Raw genomic sequence first — 15,989 nt, forward strand, 5'->3', positions numbered from 1 at the left:
ATACCTTTAGTTACCCTGAGGTATAAGCCTGTGTGCCATACGGGAAACCATGGCCCAATAAATATTCTAATCTAATCTAATCTAATCTCTCTCTCACTTATACTCGTCGTGGTCGGGAAGAAAACCTTGCAGTCCCAACACTAGCAGCAGCAGAAATCGTAACTCTCTCGGACGATTATTGCAGTTTAATATTATTTTCACAACCAATCTTTTCTCAGTGTATTTTTGCTTGAAATTAGTTTGATATGTAAAAATTCATATTTTCGAAATTGCATTTTTTTACGTTTTTATTCTTTGTTTTATAAATTTTCTTTCACACATGACACAATTGTTTACATTATTCGCTGAAGCTATTGTTGAGATTGAATCCATCGGTTTTTGAAGAGGCATCGCCGCACTTAGAGGAAAGTTGATGAATATTTTCGATTATCAACTATAGAATGACCAGCTGAATAGCGACATCTCCCACCTTAAGTATTCTCGTTCGAAGTGTTTTAAAACTGCTCTACATTTTAGGAACAGTTAAATGCTATTTTCTGGTCATTAAAGATGTGATTAATATTTTTCATATGAAAACCAATAGAAATCCAATAAATGTCAACGTTTTTTAAAACACATTAAATGATCGTCATTTGAAGCTAAAGTTAATGTTGAGCATTTTTATTAAAATTATGATGTTGACTATGTTCACAACTGATTTACTGTTTAAGGAGTCATACAACAATTCATTTCTCTTTGTCATTTTTGTTATATAAATAATAGTTTAATGTCAATCTACATTTTCAACATAAAATTGACATCTTTGAGCCCTAAAAAATGTGAAAAAAATTGCAGAATAGGCCTTTGCATCTAAAAATAGTTTATTTTTTCTATTTTACCAGTTTGGCACTGTGCGCAAGGTTCAAATCAGAGTTTTTGAGGTAGTAACTTCTGGTATGACCCAAAATCTTCAGAATAGAACCCTTTATGGGCTGAGTTTTCTGGAATTTTGATTAAAGTTATAAAAAAATTTGTACGCATCAACATATGTCAAAAAAAGCAGAAAAGAAGACAATTTATTGCTGTTTTTCTGCACATACCGAATAATAAAACTGATATGAAGGTCTAAATCGAAATTCCACAAAACTCTGCCTAGTAGAGGAGGGGGGGGGGGGGGGGNTTTTGTATAAAATGTTTTATACAATTTTTTTTTTTTTTTTCATAAATTCAAATTTTTATAATCAATTTTTTACAATCCCTTTTTTTATAATAACATTTATTTATAATACCTTCTTTCATAATAACATGAAATAATAAATATAAATTTACACGTATACAACGTATGTACACCAAGCTCACTGACTTATTTGTCAACATATCTGTATACAGCAGATCTGATCTGATCAGATTTGTGAACAGAATTGAATAACTATACATCATAACATCTTCGACGGGCAACAAAGTAACGTTTTTAATAAATAACATGGCTAAGTTGATAAAATCATTATACTTCTGTCACCTATACTTAGAAGGTTTTCTATATGATAGAGAAAACGGAACTGTAGGAAAACGAGCGTACTGGATGTGTAAAGAGTATGCTCGGTGCAACGCCCGAGCTGTGACTATCGGTGGTCCAGATGATTTACAATTGGTGATAGGTGCAGCGAGTGATCACACATGTTTATCTGCTGTTGATGAGGTTGAAGCAATCAAGTTTTTGTCCGGCAAAGCTTTCGGTAAGGATATTAATCGTATTCAATAGGGTATTTGCATAAAAAAAAGTAATGATATTTTTGAAATCAACATATATGAATTCTCAATGAATTTTTTTTTTTAATTTTTCATTGCGTTTATACTTAAAAATTTATCGTTTCAACGCGCCGAAAGCGCCCGAAGCTGTGCGAGCGGACCGTGACGTCATACTTATCAGTAGACGCATATATATAGGTATACAAATTACATACAGCAGCCGACTTAGGTTATAAGTATGACGTCACAGTTATGCGGACCAATCAAAATCGTTTGTGGAGTTCAAAATAATTCTCGTATTAAATATTCTCGTATTAAAAATTACCTGACTGTTCAAAATTGTTTATTTTTTTACTCCCACATTCCTTGATACGTATATATTACTATAACGTAATTATTTCAATGATTTTTTTTTTTTCATGCAGATACCCTATTACTATCATTTGCGCATTATAATTTGTTAATTCTATGGTCATTGGTAAAAATATTGGTAACATTATAAAATTATAAAATTTGGGTTTATAAAAAATAGATAATAAATAAAAGTATTATAATAAATAAGCTTCATAAAAAACGTGATTATAAAAAAAATATTATAAAAAAATTTGATAAAAAATGTTACCCAACCCATAAAAGGGTACTATTCTGAAGATTGGGCCATATCAGAAGTTACTACCTCAAAAACTCAAGGGCCTATTCTGCCACTTTTTTCACTTTTTTTCGTGTCACACGTGTTCACATCATTTATATCACAAAAATGCCAAAAAGGAGTGAATTGGTGTATGACTGCCCTTAATTCTAAGATATAAATACTGCGATGAGTACAGGCATAGCAATGAAAAATCCTCGAAAGAATCATTACAAGAATGCTACACGATCTCGTAATGATTCAACAAGCGGCGCGGGCTCTTACCCATGCAAACAGACCATAAAAATCTCTCTCTTTAGTAGGATAAGAGGCATTTCTGCGGCAGTAGAGCGAGCACCTCGGCCTCGGCTATAACTGTAAGGGCTAGTGCGGGTAGCAGCGGTGGCAGCAAGAGCCACTCGAAGCTCATAGCCGAGGCACGAGAGCAGCACGGTGGCGCACGGGACACCCTTGCGCACACCCTCGACTCAAGCTCGCACTACACGTACGCCACGTAAGAATTGGCGCTGAATATAAAAAGATCCTCGTAAATCTCCAAAGAGTCGAGAGTATGGCGGTAGTGGCGTTGGTCTCCTCTCTCTCTCTCTCTCTCTCTCTCTCTCTTACATGCATACTACGTAATACGCATCGAGGCAACACGCGCACGCGGGAGGGTTAAAGTAGTAGCCGCCGAGTGTCCTTTATAGCATTGTTAACAAGTAATGTATGCAGCGTCGCAGGTCGCCTCCGACTACGCGGTAGTAGTAGCAGCAGCAGCAGTGGGCCTTTGCGTTTAACATTCTTTAACATTATTATACACACATGCGGCAGCCGTCGTCGTCGTGGCGGACGAGGAAAGGCTTTGGGCTACGCGCTCCTTCGTCGACCCTCTTGCGCGACTTGCGTACTTAGCTTCGGTGCGCGCATGTATGTAGCATCCCCTTTTTTCACGTTACGTATACACTCGGGCGCGCGCGAGCATGCACACTCACCCTTGCCCTCGTAGCCGCTGAATCTAATTTCTTTTCCTCGCAATTTTGTACTATTCTTTCGTAATTATGAATACAATGGCCTCGTAGAAAAGAAGAAGCGGAGCAGTTTGAATTATAGTACAAGCAGGCGCACTACTCCGAATAGTCCGCAGTCGGCTCTCTGGCTCTCTGCGTAATGAATAAATATTATCAAGCGCACCTGCAGCACACACTTCTGGCTGCCTCTTATGGTCGTGCCTGGCTGGCTTCCTATGGATGCAACTTTACGAAATTACGTTCAATTGCTGACACTAAGCGCATCATAATCATCTTCCTTGCATTTTAAACACCGCAACGAGCTCTCGTGCAGACTCTTAATTTTTCTTCAACATTATTTAATTTATCATTGTGTATTCGTGCATTTTTACTGCAGACAAAAACGATTTCCAAAGTCATCGAGATAGCGATTGAAGATCAATTGAAAGTATCGAATGCAATAAGATGCATTCATAAAATCAATCTCTCACTCTTTGCTGTCATGTATAGCCAAAAAGTTTTTACTCCTCTTTCCTCTGTTTATACAACTGAACTTCTCTCTTTTTTCGTCCAAGATTACAACTTTGACTTTTTTTTGTCTGTGTGTACATTTTTCTCGTTTTCATTCTTTTTGTCAAACACACTTATTCATGCACACAGAAAAAGAGAGAGAGAGAGAGAGAGAGAAAGAAAGAAAGAGAGAAAGAGAGGGAAAAAGAGCGCAAAACAAAAGTTCGCAAAGATGAAAACTAATTTCATGATAATTCGCGCGTGTCGCGCTAGACTTGCCGATATATAAGCGACGAACTTTCGGGGGAAAAGTTCGCCTAGTGTGCTGCTGCTGCGTCGCCAGGCGCGTACGCGCGAACTCCGCTCACTGCGCTCCTTCTTTTATTTATTTTTTTTTTCCAACGAAACTTGTTCTATATCATCGTTGGGCAAAACTCGCGAGTCATGTACGCGCGAGCGAGAACCGAGCGCACGAGCCAGAGAGAGAGAGAGAGAGAGAGAGAGAGCCAAGCGTTTTTTAGACATATTCGCCTTCAATGCTGTATACATATAACTAGGTATACGGTATTTCTTACGGCACCTTGAGAAAAAGGTGACCCGTGAGCATTCACTATATACGTATAACGCGCGCGAGCGTCTATGGAAGCTAAAAGTTTCTTTTAATCTCGTGTTTTAACTTTTTTTACATACTTTTTCTGGATTTTCACGAGTTAAAATTATTGCTAAATGTCGAGTCACAAAAGTTTTCTTGTATGATATATTTATTAATTCATAGTAAAGTATTAAAAAAAAAATCTTTTGGTAAATTGGAAACAATCGCCTTTTTTGCATATACTTACAATTATCTTTTTTAAGTTATCATTTTCACGAATTAATTCCAAAACTACGTCAAGTATTTGGAAAATTGTAAAACTTTCGTATTGTAAAAGCTAAGATTCTCAGTACACTGGCGTTGAAGCAAAGTCGAGCTAAGCATGTGTACAAACCCTCTTGGAGTCGCGAGTAGGTTCAACCTTTCTCTCTCTCTCTCTCCCATCACGTGCATTTACTCATACACGGCGCGAGTCTCGACGTACACATGCCCCACCCCGTTAATTGCAGGTTGCGTGAACCTCGCGACCCGCCCCCTTCACCGCCAAGGTGCTCGTATCCAATTTTTTTTCTTTCTCTCTATTTTTCTCTCCTTCATTCTGCCTATAGCTAGGCGTAATCACAGGTTGCACGAACAACATGGCTGTATTATGTATATACCTGCGCACACGGCTCTCTCTCTCTCTCTCATTTTTTGCTGCAGTATGTAGCCACAGGCTTCGAGAAGGCCGGCAGATAAATACACTTTTGCTCGTTTTTCTTCTTCAGTGCGTTCTTTCAACTTGATGGAGAACCACGAAGGCTCTCGAAATACAGGAAAAAGGTGTACGAAAAATTATTATTATATATATTTACATCTACTTCGAAGAATACTAAAAGATCAGAGAGATAAATTGAAAAAAAAATTGGTCTTTGTTTTAATAGCGACGTCGTATGAAAAATTTAGGGATAAAGAATAGCGATGTCAGTTTTTTTCGGTTCAATATATTGAACTGTTAAAAATATTTTCATTAAAATTAATATTAAAAAAGAGGAATTTTTTTCCTCCACATTGATTATTTCATTTTTATGAATTAGAATTAATGTGATTTGAATTCGATTTAAAGATATCTAATAATCAAGAACCTGCAAGGAGGTTCAAAAGCTTCTTATGTTCTATGAGTGAATCGTATTAAACCAACGATTCCCTTGAGCCTTGATATCTCTTTAAAGTACGCAATTAAATTTAACATAAATTTGTATCATAGTCAATTTTTACTGCTAATTAAAATTAGAATACACATAAAAGAAATTATGAATAGATACTATATTATTTAATAACTAAAAAAGTTTACTTATAAACTCATTTTAACTTTGCCACTTGCATATTTACAGATAAAGGTACTTGCCATCTAGCGGTGAGGACTGGTTTTAATTCTGATTGAATATTCATCAATTTTTTGAGCGATTAACACAAAAAGTAAATCGTTATTCAAATTTTTATTTTCAATCTGAATTGACAAATTTAAGTATTAAATTGAATCTTTTTTTATTAAATTTTACATTAAAAATAATGTATATGATTGCATTACACGCATACCTTGCAAAGTATGTGTAAACAAATAAATCGGTATTAATACATTAAGTTTTAGAGAAGATTCAGGTAAAAACATTTTATATAAAATTCAGTTTCGGTTGCTATAATTTTGGTGTTCAATTTTACATCTACATTTAAGGCTTCTTAAACAGATATCAAATAGCTTTTTTTAAGCAAACAGTTTTGCCTCTTGTATATAAAAAAAGAATTAATAAATTAATAGGATAAAACATAAGAGACTACTCGACGATTAACGTAATTATTAAATATTACAATGCTGCGAAACAATTGAAAAGGAGCAGCGTATTCGTACAAGAAAACATACGCACATGGTGCAGCATAATATGTAGACGCGAGACAAAACACGGCAACCGCAGTCGGGAATATCTTACGCGCAATGCGAGTCCGGATAACAATCCATAAATCTTTCGGTGCAATTTCTGTCTCATCGCGCGCCTATATTACGATTCCTCATCTCAAAGCTAATCTTCCACTCGCGTTCCCATGAGCTGAAACTGCTAATTGATTACGAGCTCCCTTTTCTTTGCCTCAATGCAATCCCGTATATCTATGTGTGTGTACGGAATATACGCGTATCGCTGGCGCACTCGCAAAACTCAAGAAGCACATCTCGGAGTAATACAAGACCGCGTGTACGAGAGGCCTTCGTTGGCTTCTTGCACGGGCTAAATTCGTAATAAGATCAAGAGAGAGAGAGAGAGAGAGAGAGAGAGAGGGAAGAAGAGGAGATTTACTTCCCATACTGTTTTATGCATACATACACGTTTACGCGCGCCTCCCGTCAACCGCTAATTATCCTGAATAGCTTGGCAGTCACGCCGCCGCTGCCACCGAGCGCGCCGCTATTACCTATGTATATACGACTTTCCATTGTTTTATGTGAGCGAGACTTTTTGACTTTCCCACCTATCGCATTCGACTAGTTTATTATGCTGTATTATCTTGGACAGAAAAATACTTAATATAACGAAGGAAGCGCGAGAAGCAGATGAGGCAACTAACTCGGTGCTAGATATAATTAGCCATAATAGCAGATAAAAGACCTCGTAATGATTAAATTTGTTGTATCATCTATAACTTTTCAGCTAAGAGTTCCTATACAAATTATGCACAAATTCTTGAGATTTACATCACATATGAGATTCCATGATATATGCATATTTAGATCGTTATAATAAGGAGCAAATTGTTAATCAATTATTGCCTTTTTATCTAAAAGTAAATCGTAAACCAAGACGTTGCTTTAATGCGAGAACATAAATCCATCGAGTGCATCAATTTTAAAATGTAGCTCTAACAACTCAAGAAGCTATAGTTTAAAAAAACAATATCAGGTATTTGTAGCAACTGTTATTGTTAATTTTTCATCAACATCTGTTTGTATTTAAACGTGGTGCCGTTCTTCTTACTTTTATACTTCTGTCTCTGTTTCTTTGTCGCTATTAAGAAAACAAAAGACAAATTACTTTGGAATCAAGAGACTTTTCTTTGAACTCACCTGCTGAAACGGAGTCAATCGGGTCTACAGCGCTGGCGGGTGCATTGTTCCACCTGATCGAGGACAGTTACTTTTCCACGCTGATGTTTCCGAGAAATCTCGCTAGACAAAGTGGAGTTAATATTTTGTATTCGTAGCTCGGAACAAAATTTCTTCGGTTAAAGCACAAAAGTTTTGACAGAAAATATAATTGCATCATTTTTTATACTTGAAAAATATCTTGGAAATCAAACGTATACTGGCACAGTAATTTACATTCTTCGGATACATCCATCAAGCGTTTGAATAATCCAAGCGGCGGATATATTCACATCGTAATATTCAAATGAGCTACTGCCTCGGATTTCTTCATTGGTAGTTTTTTTTATATGCACTTGGATACTGTACGAATTCCGAGTTAAAGAGCAAAAAGTAAGCCAACCGTTTGAACTCGCGTGATTATTTATTGCAAAAACGATGCCGATATAGGTGCGAAGTATCAACGCGTATACGAGTCAACGAAGTCGAGAGCATTTAATTTCAATAGCCCCGGGAGCGCATCTGCGCGCGTCAGCGTTCCCGTATAGTCTTGCTGAATCCTCGCCGTCCCGCTATATATCCATTCGAGCTGTCATCGATCAATAATACGCTGCGTCGAGGCGCATATTATACAGAGAAGAGAGAGAGTCGCAGCAGCCGGTGCACGCGCGTACAGTCGCAGCAGTCGACTGGCCGATGGCCACATGCACTGCACCGGTCGATTCACGCATCCCGAAGGAAGTGCCGTCCACGTCTACGCTCTGTACGAGAACTGCATGTGCAGAGCAACGTGCGAGGAGTAGCACGTGCAACTGGCGACGGCCGACGGTAAACCACAGCAAGATTGAAGGTCTCTGGCGCAGTGCACTCAGTTCGCAGATTTCTAAAGCTCGACAGCGTCATGGGATTATATTTTCTTGAAAATCAAATTTTCGTCGAGAAGAGCTACGAGATAAGATATTCCGCTGTGTATGAGAAATAGTAACGAATATTATTATTTTTAACATATTCGTCGGCTGTTTAATGCGATTAGAAAACAGTATTAAATTTTCTCTCGCTCCGAGGCAATTTTGACATCAGGCGCCACCGGCTTGATTCTTGAAGCGTTTGGCGTAATTATGGCAAGTTCCCTCTTTCCTTCTCCGCACCCTCCGCGCCAAGCTTTTCGAGTGTCGTCATCGCGCACGTACGTATACTCGACATGCATCGTATATACGTATATAGTCGACGTCGACGACGACGACGACGACGACGACAACGAGGAGCCTAGCCGCTGCTCTTTTTCTCTCCTCTAGCTTTCGTTTTGATAAAAAAGATGGATGTCTGTGCTAGTGAAGAGCAGCCGAGTGACAGCTGCCTCGCGCACTTTTTGTTAAATATCTCTCTCTCTCTCTCTCTCTCTCTCTCTCTACTACCACGACGTCTCTGCGCGACGATTGTACTCTTGAAATATCGCTTTTAAAAATCTCAGGCGGTGAACTGCTGTCGCGCGCGTGTTCTCTCTTTCTCTCTCTCTCTCTCTCTCTTTCTTGCGCGAGCGAGCGAGAGACTCTTGATCTGGCCACTTGTGCTAAAAAATAAAAGAGAAAAAATTGTATCTGTATGAGAAGCTTGGAATAAATAAGCTCGCGCTTGTAAATCGTCAAATTTTTTCTTCCGAAATTTTGAGGACATTCTAACGTCGACAAAACGAGGCTTAGAGAGAGCGCATCCTTTTCCGCACGAGTGACAGATTTTTTCGCTCGACTTCTGTGCATCGATTTCCGAGTAATTCTGCCGGCGTTCGGCCTCGGACCGCATGTGTGCCGAAAACAATTCCGCGGGCGCGCTCATCCGCCTAATAAAGTCGCGTAAATGTAACAGTGGTGCACAGCACTCAAAAGCGAGAGAGAGAGAGAGAAGTAACTAATCTATATATACTCGGGCACTGGAATAATCTTGGCCGTCTTTATTTAACTTCGAGTCTTCGTCGAGCAGACGCGGACTTATACCTGTCAGTCTTCGTCTCAGCGCGATTGCGTTTCTCGCGCAGTGTGTCTCGGACGATCCGTCGTCGCTGCGCCAAACCACCGCAGCTAGCGCAGCAAAAGCATCGGCCTTATAATATAATACGCGTCGAGAGTCTCGTGTTTACCTTGCGCACAACAAGCGTACGTCGTCGCTGCGTACAAAAGCACACGCTCGGGGTCCGATATTTTCGTCGTCCGGTATATTGTGACTATATTATTATATGGTATGGGTGCACTCTCAGCATACATTGTGCCTGGCAAAACATACACGTTCCAGTCATTTATTTTTCACATGATCCCGCGCGCGCACGATATTTGTTTCACGTATACTTTTGTTATGCTCCGGGTGAGATTAGGAAGATGTATACAGCTTGCGTGGGTAAAAATGACCCGAACACGCGAGCGACTTCTAATTTCGGCACGAAACAAAAAAAAAATGGAAGGTCAAAATTCTCGCGTACAAGTATATAAAGTATAATTACTGAAGGGCGTGCACGCAGTCAGTAATTTTATTGATTATTGCGGCGAGCGAGACAAGGACAAGTAAGTTCCAGTGTACTCGAGCTCGGTTGCGCCGCAGAGCCGCTCGGCTAGTACTCGGCAGCGAGTTAATACAATAAATAGGCGTGGAGTAGAGAGAAAGAGAGAGAGAGAGTTAGAGTTTTGATTGACAGGTTCGCTACGCGACCAATAGCGAGCCACCTGTCAATCAAACAGAAACGTCGCGACGACTTTTTAGCCCCCCCGTATACGCCGTGGTGCCCGGGCAGCTACTACCCGTGTAGCGGCGGTATAATAGCTCGTCCCTTCGTCGACTTTGCCAAAAGCGACCCCACTCGATCTTCTTATATTCGCGCCTTTCCTCGTGTCTCGTATACATACATATATATCGTTGACTATACCACCCCTATCGAAGGATATCGCATATCCAGCGCTGGAGGGCCAGCCTCTCGATATATGTATATGTATGAGCGACGCCTGAGCGACGAAAACGGAAGTTTATACCGAGGCCGACAGAAGCTTATGTATATCGCCTTCGCCGCTTGATTTGAATATGAGGAAAAGCTTGTATCCACGCTGCCGTGAATAATTCCTGCCTATATCGTAATTCGAATTTCGCGATATATTTTAAAACTTTCCGACTCTTGAAAAATGTTTTTATTTTATCAAGGCCGAGTTTTTGTTGTCGACAAAAATTGTATCAAAGTAAAATCATACTTTTGCTGCAAATATTTAAATTTTTCAACTCGACACAGTGAAAAACGTTACAAGCGCAAACTTGCATGATCGATCGCCATCCATTGAATTAATTACATCGATGCGCGTATATATAGCGGTACAAGTTAAAAGGTGCATATTTCTTTGCCGAAGAGACACGCGTTCCTTTGGCGAAAGTTTAGCCTAGCACAAGACACAAGTCCCTGCAGAGGGTATACCTTAGCAGCTAGCTCTCGAGAACTTGGCTTCCTCTTGTTATCGTCTTGTCGTGTGTTAGAGAGAGGAGTTTCTTACCGATAACAATTAGGGCTCCTTCTTCCCGCATCGACACAAGATACAGCTTTGAAAACTTGCTGCGAAACTTGTACAGAAGGAGCCCGAGAGCAGCCGCAGAATGTTCCCTTTTCCGCCCTGTAGCCCCGTGATATAACGTGCATTATTATACATATACTCGAGGCACTCGAGGAGTCGTACAAGGCTCGGTCGCGGCGTACAATGCATTTGACACACGTTCTCATGATATGCCACTAAGGAATCCAATCAGTAGCTTTTGAGAAAATATTCTCTCGGACGGTATTTTGTTATTTAAGAAAAAAAAACTAACAAGTTTTTTACTTCGTTGGGCGCTTCCATACACGCATTTTGTTGCATATCGTGTATGCTATTAGGACCCTCGGACACGGAATGTGTCCTTTATTTAATATTAAAATGCACATCCTGCGAACATCATTAATCTTTCCAAATAAGACTAGTTATATGATTCAATGCGTTGGCTTATTGAAGAAGAAGAAAAAAAAGGAGTAGCAATGCAAATTGTTGCGCGATAGAAAAGTTGAGTTTGAACTAATAAAGCACTCGATATTATTGTATGTTGGCAGAGAATGGCTTACCCCGGAGATTAAGGACGGCTTACACAAACACTCAGCTATTGGAGCTCGAGAAAGAGTTTCATTTCAACAAGTATTTGTGTCGGCCGCGAAGAATCGAGATTGCGGCATCGCTCGATCTCACCGAGAGACAGGTGAGATAATGTAATATACAAGTACACACACGTTCGTTTCGCATGGCGTGCAGCGCGCGCGCACACATCACTGACGATTTATTATTACGTTATTTATGATCGTAACTTAATCAATTTCGATTCTCGTATTATTCACGTTATATTATAACACGGCAGGTTATTGGCAATTTCTTTTGCACAATCGCTGTTCTAGGTAAAAGTCTGGTTTCAAAATCGCCGGATGAAGCACAAGCGACAGACGCTGAGCAAGGAGGACGGCGACGACAAAGACGGGGGGGCCTCGTCCGACGGCCTCGAGAAGTCCAAGCCCGACAAGCTGCACCACGGCCTCGACGACGAGGACAAGAAAGCCGGCAGCTGCCACAACTGCGACCTCGGCGGCATCGGCGACGCGATCGTGGGCGCGACTCCTCTCAACGTCGACGCCAGCAATCCGGCGAGCATCAACAACAACAACACCCCCAACGCCACCAACAACAATAACAATAACAATAACAACAACAACAGCAGCGGAGGCTTCAATGCCAACAGCACGGGCCCGGCGAGCAGCTGCGGCAGCACCAACAGCGTCTCCAGCAGCTTCGACAAGATGATGGTCGACGAGGACTCGCGATCGCGCGACGACAGCGATCATCTCGTCACCTCGCCCTGTAGCTCCTCCAAGAAGCTCGACGTACGAGTCAAACTCGAGGGCGATCACAAGAGTCCCAATCCCAGCGCAGTGAAGTCGCAGATAGGAACGAGCAAAAAGTCCCCGGCCAAAACCGACATGTGCAGCAACAACGGCGTACTCATCGGCTTGGCCGACTCGACCGTGGTGACGCCGGCCAATCAATCGTCGTCGACGCGAAGCTTGACTCCTTCCTCGACTCCGGGCACACCGGCCTCGGTGCAGTTGCAGCAAGGCAGTCCCCTGAACGCTCAACCGAACAGCAGCCACGTCTATCTGCAGCGACCCAGAAGCTCGCCGTCGTCCAGCAACGCGATCGCTCCGCAGAATCGTTACTCCCAGGCGCAGCAAGCGGCAGCGGCTTACAATCAAATACCCGGCGCGGTCGTCGATTACCGAAACGGCATCAACAACAGGCAAGGCATGACCGGACACCAGAACGCCTACTGCTCGAGGGATGCGAGCCTGACGGCTTATCAACAACAGCAACAGCGGGCGGGACATTACGCGGCAGCCGGTGACATGCAATATGGCAGACAGGGACAGCAACAGCAGGGGATGGCTCGCGTCAGTCAACATGCCAGAGCTAATGCCGCCGCCGGTAGATCTGCGTACAATCATCACTCGATGTCACAATTTCATCAACAGCAGCAGCAACATCAGTACGGAGGAACGGGAGTGTACAATGGTTACGCGCAAGGAGCTTATCACGCTTCTTATCACGCCAGGTACTTCCTTTAATTACTAATTTTTAAAATTTCATTACGAGCTGAGATCTATGATAAGATTCTCTTCGATTTATCGGTACTTTGATTCAAATTTTTACAGAACCATGCAAAATGCGAATAGCTCGGCTTACGGAACCGGAGCGACTCAAGCGTACGCGGCCGTTGCCACCGACTCGAACAATTCCGACGGATACATGCCCAGCAATAATTACGGCTATCAAGCGGCGACCTCGGGTTATCACAACGTGGATACCTCGAACACGATGGGATTGCATCACGCGCACGCAGCGGCGGTGACGACAGGCCAGCAACAGCATTATTACGGCGACGTTCAGCAACAGCAGCAAGAGGCCTACATCAACCATCAAAGCGCCGCGATGCACTCCAACATGGACTATCATCACCGAGGCAACAAATGCCAGCAGTATTACGATCAGCATCAAACGGCCGGTGGACAGCTGCATCATCACCAGGGCGGCGAGGCCTCGAGTATACCAGCGAGTTACGTGTCGTCGCCTGACCCTTTCCCGGTCGCGACACCCGCGACGACCGCCACGAGCGCCGCCGTCGTCGCTCCCGCGATAGTCAACAACGAGCAAACGACGCACGACCCGTCGTACAACAATTTCGGTAATTATTACGCTGCCTCGGTCGATCAGAGCAACAGTCATCAGATGCAGTCGACGGTGGCCACGCACCAGACCGACAACAGCAACAGCTCGTCGGACTTCAACTTCTTGAGCAATCTCGCCAACGAGTTCGCGCCGGAGTATTATCAGCTCAGCTGAGTTCAGGAGCAAAACGTCCCGGTCGCTTCTGCTGCGAGCAATGCTTGCCAACAGCAGCAGCAGCAGCAGCAGCAGATCGACTGGAACGACGAGCAGTACTTGCTCAATGAACTTTATTAAATCATTTGCGCGCGTGGGTGTGTGCGCGTGTGTACGTGCGAGTGGTTGGGCGGTGTGTACAAAGTTTCCTGTGATGTGACTTGCTCCATGTCCGATCGGCGGCATTTTTCAAACTGTGCAATTTGAACTTTATAAATAGGGCTGAATTGAAAATATTACAATATTTATGCGAACATTTAGAAGATACACGAGCGCATTCGCTTTGGCCGGCTGCCAAACTTGATACTATAGAGAACTCGCAACGGGATTTAGTTTAGCTTATTTCAAGAGTTCTGTGTAGGCCCTCACCGGGGGAGGATCGAATCAATCCTGACCTCAATAAGTAACTCACAATTTTCTAATGCTCATACTACTTGTTTTATAGCGAACTCAAACATTAGTATTTTATACTTGCCATAATGTAAATATTATGAGGTTTCGGAAGTTTAGAACTATTAGATCTAAATAGACGATTAAAAACTCTAAGACAATATCTATGTTTTTAATGAAAAATAATTTCAGTTGATTGAATTTAATTCTTCGCGATTTTTTGCTACATCAAATATTATTTCCGCAAAAATCTGTTTAACATGAATAACGCGAAATCAGTTATTATTGTCAAGGCAATATTAAAATTTTTCTAGTGCCTGTACGTGTAAAAATATTGTATAGTTGTTATATTAGATAGAAATTTTTATCTGTCTTGTGTCTATTGATCTTTTCAGCATTTAAGTCATGCACGCATAAATCAAAACGATTTTTTTATCATAATTTTTTATTTTACAATCTTGTAATTATGAATAATGCGTAGAGATATACAAATTTTAAATTTTAACGCGGCAAAAATCAAATTATCATATCGTCTTTTGTAAATTATGTCTGCATACATGTTGCCAAAGTATGTAGAAAAATAATTAGCTGTTATCGTTTATATTGCGTGACAATTTATCAAATTAGAATCGAATTTCCGAAAATCAAAGACATCGTACGATATTAAGAAAAAATTGTAAATACTATTGCAAAATATAAATATTCTATTTAATGAAAATATATGATACTGATATATATTATAAAAAATAGTTCGTAAGATATGTACACAATATTGTTTCATTATAAATAAAATGATAGATTTGCATCATTCAGAGATAACTCCCTGCATAAACATGGATTATCACACGTAATTGCGTTGCATATAATAGCCATTACTTCACTTTAATAAAGCTGCCGTTTAATGACTCCGTCTTTACATAATTATGTAACAGAACTGGATCATTAATAAAGAAAATTATCATCTTGCTCGTCCGGAGAAGATGAGCTCATCTGAATTTCGTATAAGATTTTACAGACATCATAACATTAAATGTAATAACTTGACGGTGCAACACAAAGATTAAATATTTCGGCACTTTAAAAATATTTATACAAACACTAGAGTTTGAAGAAAAGCTGGAGCAGCTATGATGTGGATCTATATACGATAATATAGATTAAATTTATATAAATAGATAGTCTTCAAATTCTAATCATACCTCCGTCAAAGTGATAAGAATAAATTAAAGATACAATGAAAAATTATAAGTTGCAATGTTTTTGATTATTTTCCTACACCATACAGTGACAATACAGCCAGCATCTCATATCCACGTGTATCTCAAATTAAAACTTCACTGATGTCTGCGATCAATGTGACTTCAATTACGTTTATAAGTCTTATTTTTTGCAATAATCTCTTAAAAAAACATAAATAAATAAAAGCAATGAAGATCTTTATGCAAATGGAATATCACATGTAAAGAGGCCAAAGTTCTTCCTCCCAGTTAACCAGTATTGGGATTATACATAGGTAAGTATGCACGTACGCAGATACACACACACTAGA

The 15,989-nt window shown here is 40.7% G+C and overlaps 1 protein-coding gene across 1 annotated transcript in view; it reads left to right on the forward strand.

Moving 5' to 3' along the window:
- LOC106649312 (homeotic protein proboscipedia) overlaps positions 1-14,956 on the forward strand; it is a 32,561-nt gene extending 17,605 nt beyond the window's left edge. Inside the window, exons 2-4 of the mRNA XM_023463514.1 lie at positions 11,683-11,825; positions 12,019-13,223; positions 13,324-14,956. Coding sequence (XP_023319282.1) covers positions 11,683-11,825; positions 12,019-13,223; positions 13,324-14,011 — 2,036 coding nt within the window. The 3' untranslated portion in view covers positions 14,012-14,956. The remainder of the gene's footprint in view (positions 1-11,682; positions 11,826-12,018; positions 13,224-13,323) is intronic.
- The last annotated feature ends 1,033 nt before the right edge of the window (positions 14,957-15,989 follow it).

This window comes from Trichogramma pretiosum, unplaced genomic scaffold (genome assembly GCF_000599845.2).
Source record: "Trichogramma pretiosum strain Unisexual culture from Peru unplaced genomic scaffold, Tpre_2.0 scaffold110, whole genome shotgun sequence".
NCBI lineage: Eukaryota > Metazoa > Arthropoda > Insecta > Hymenoptera > Trichogrammatidae > Trichogramma > Trichogramma pretiosum.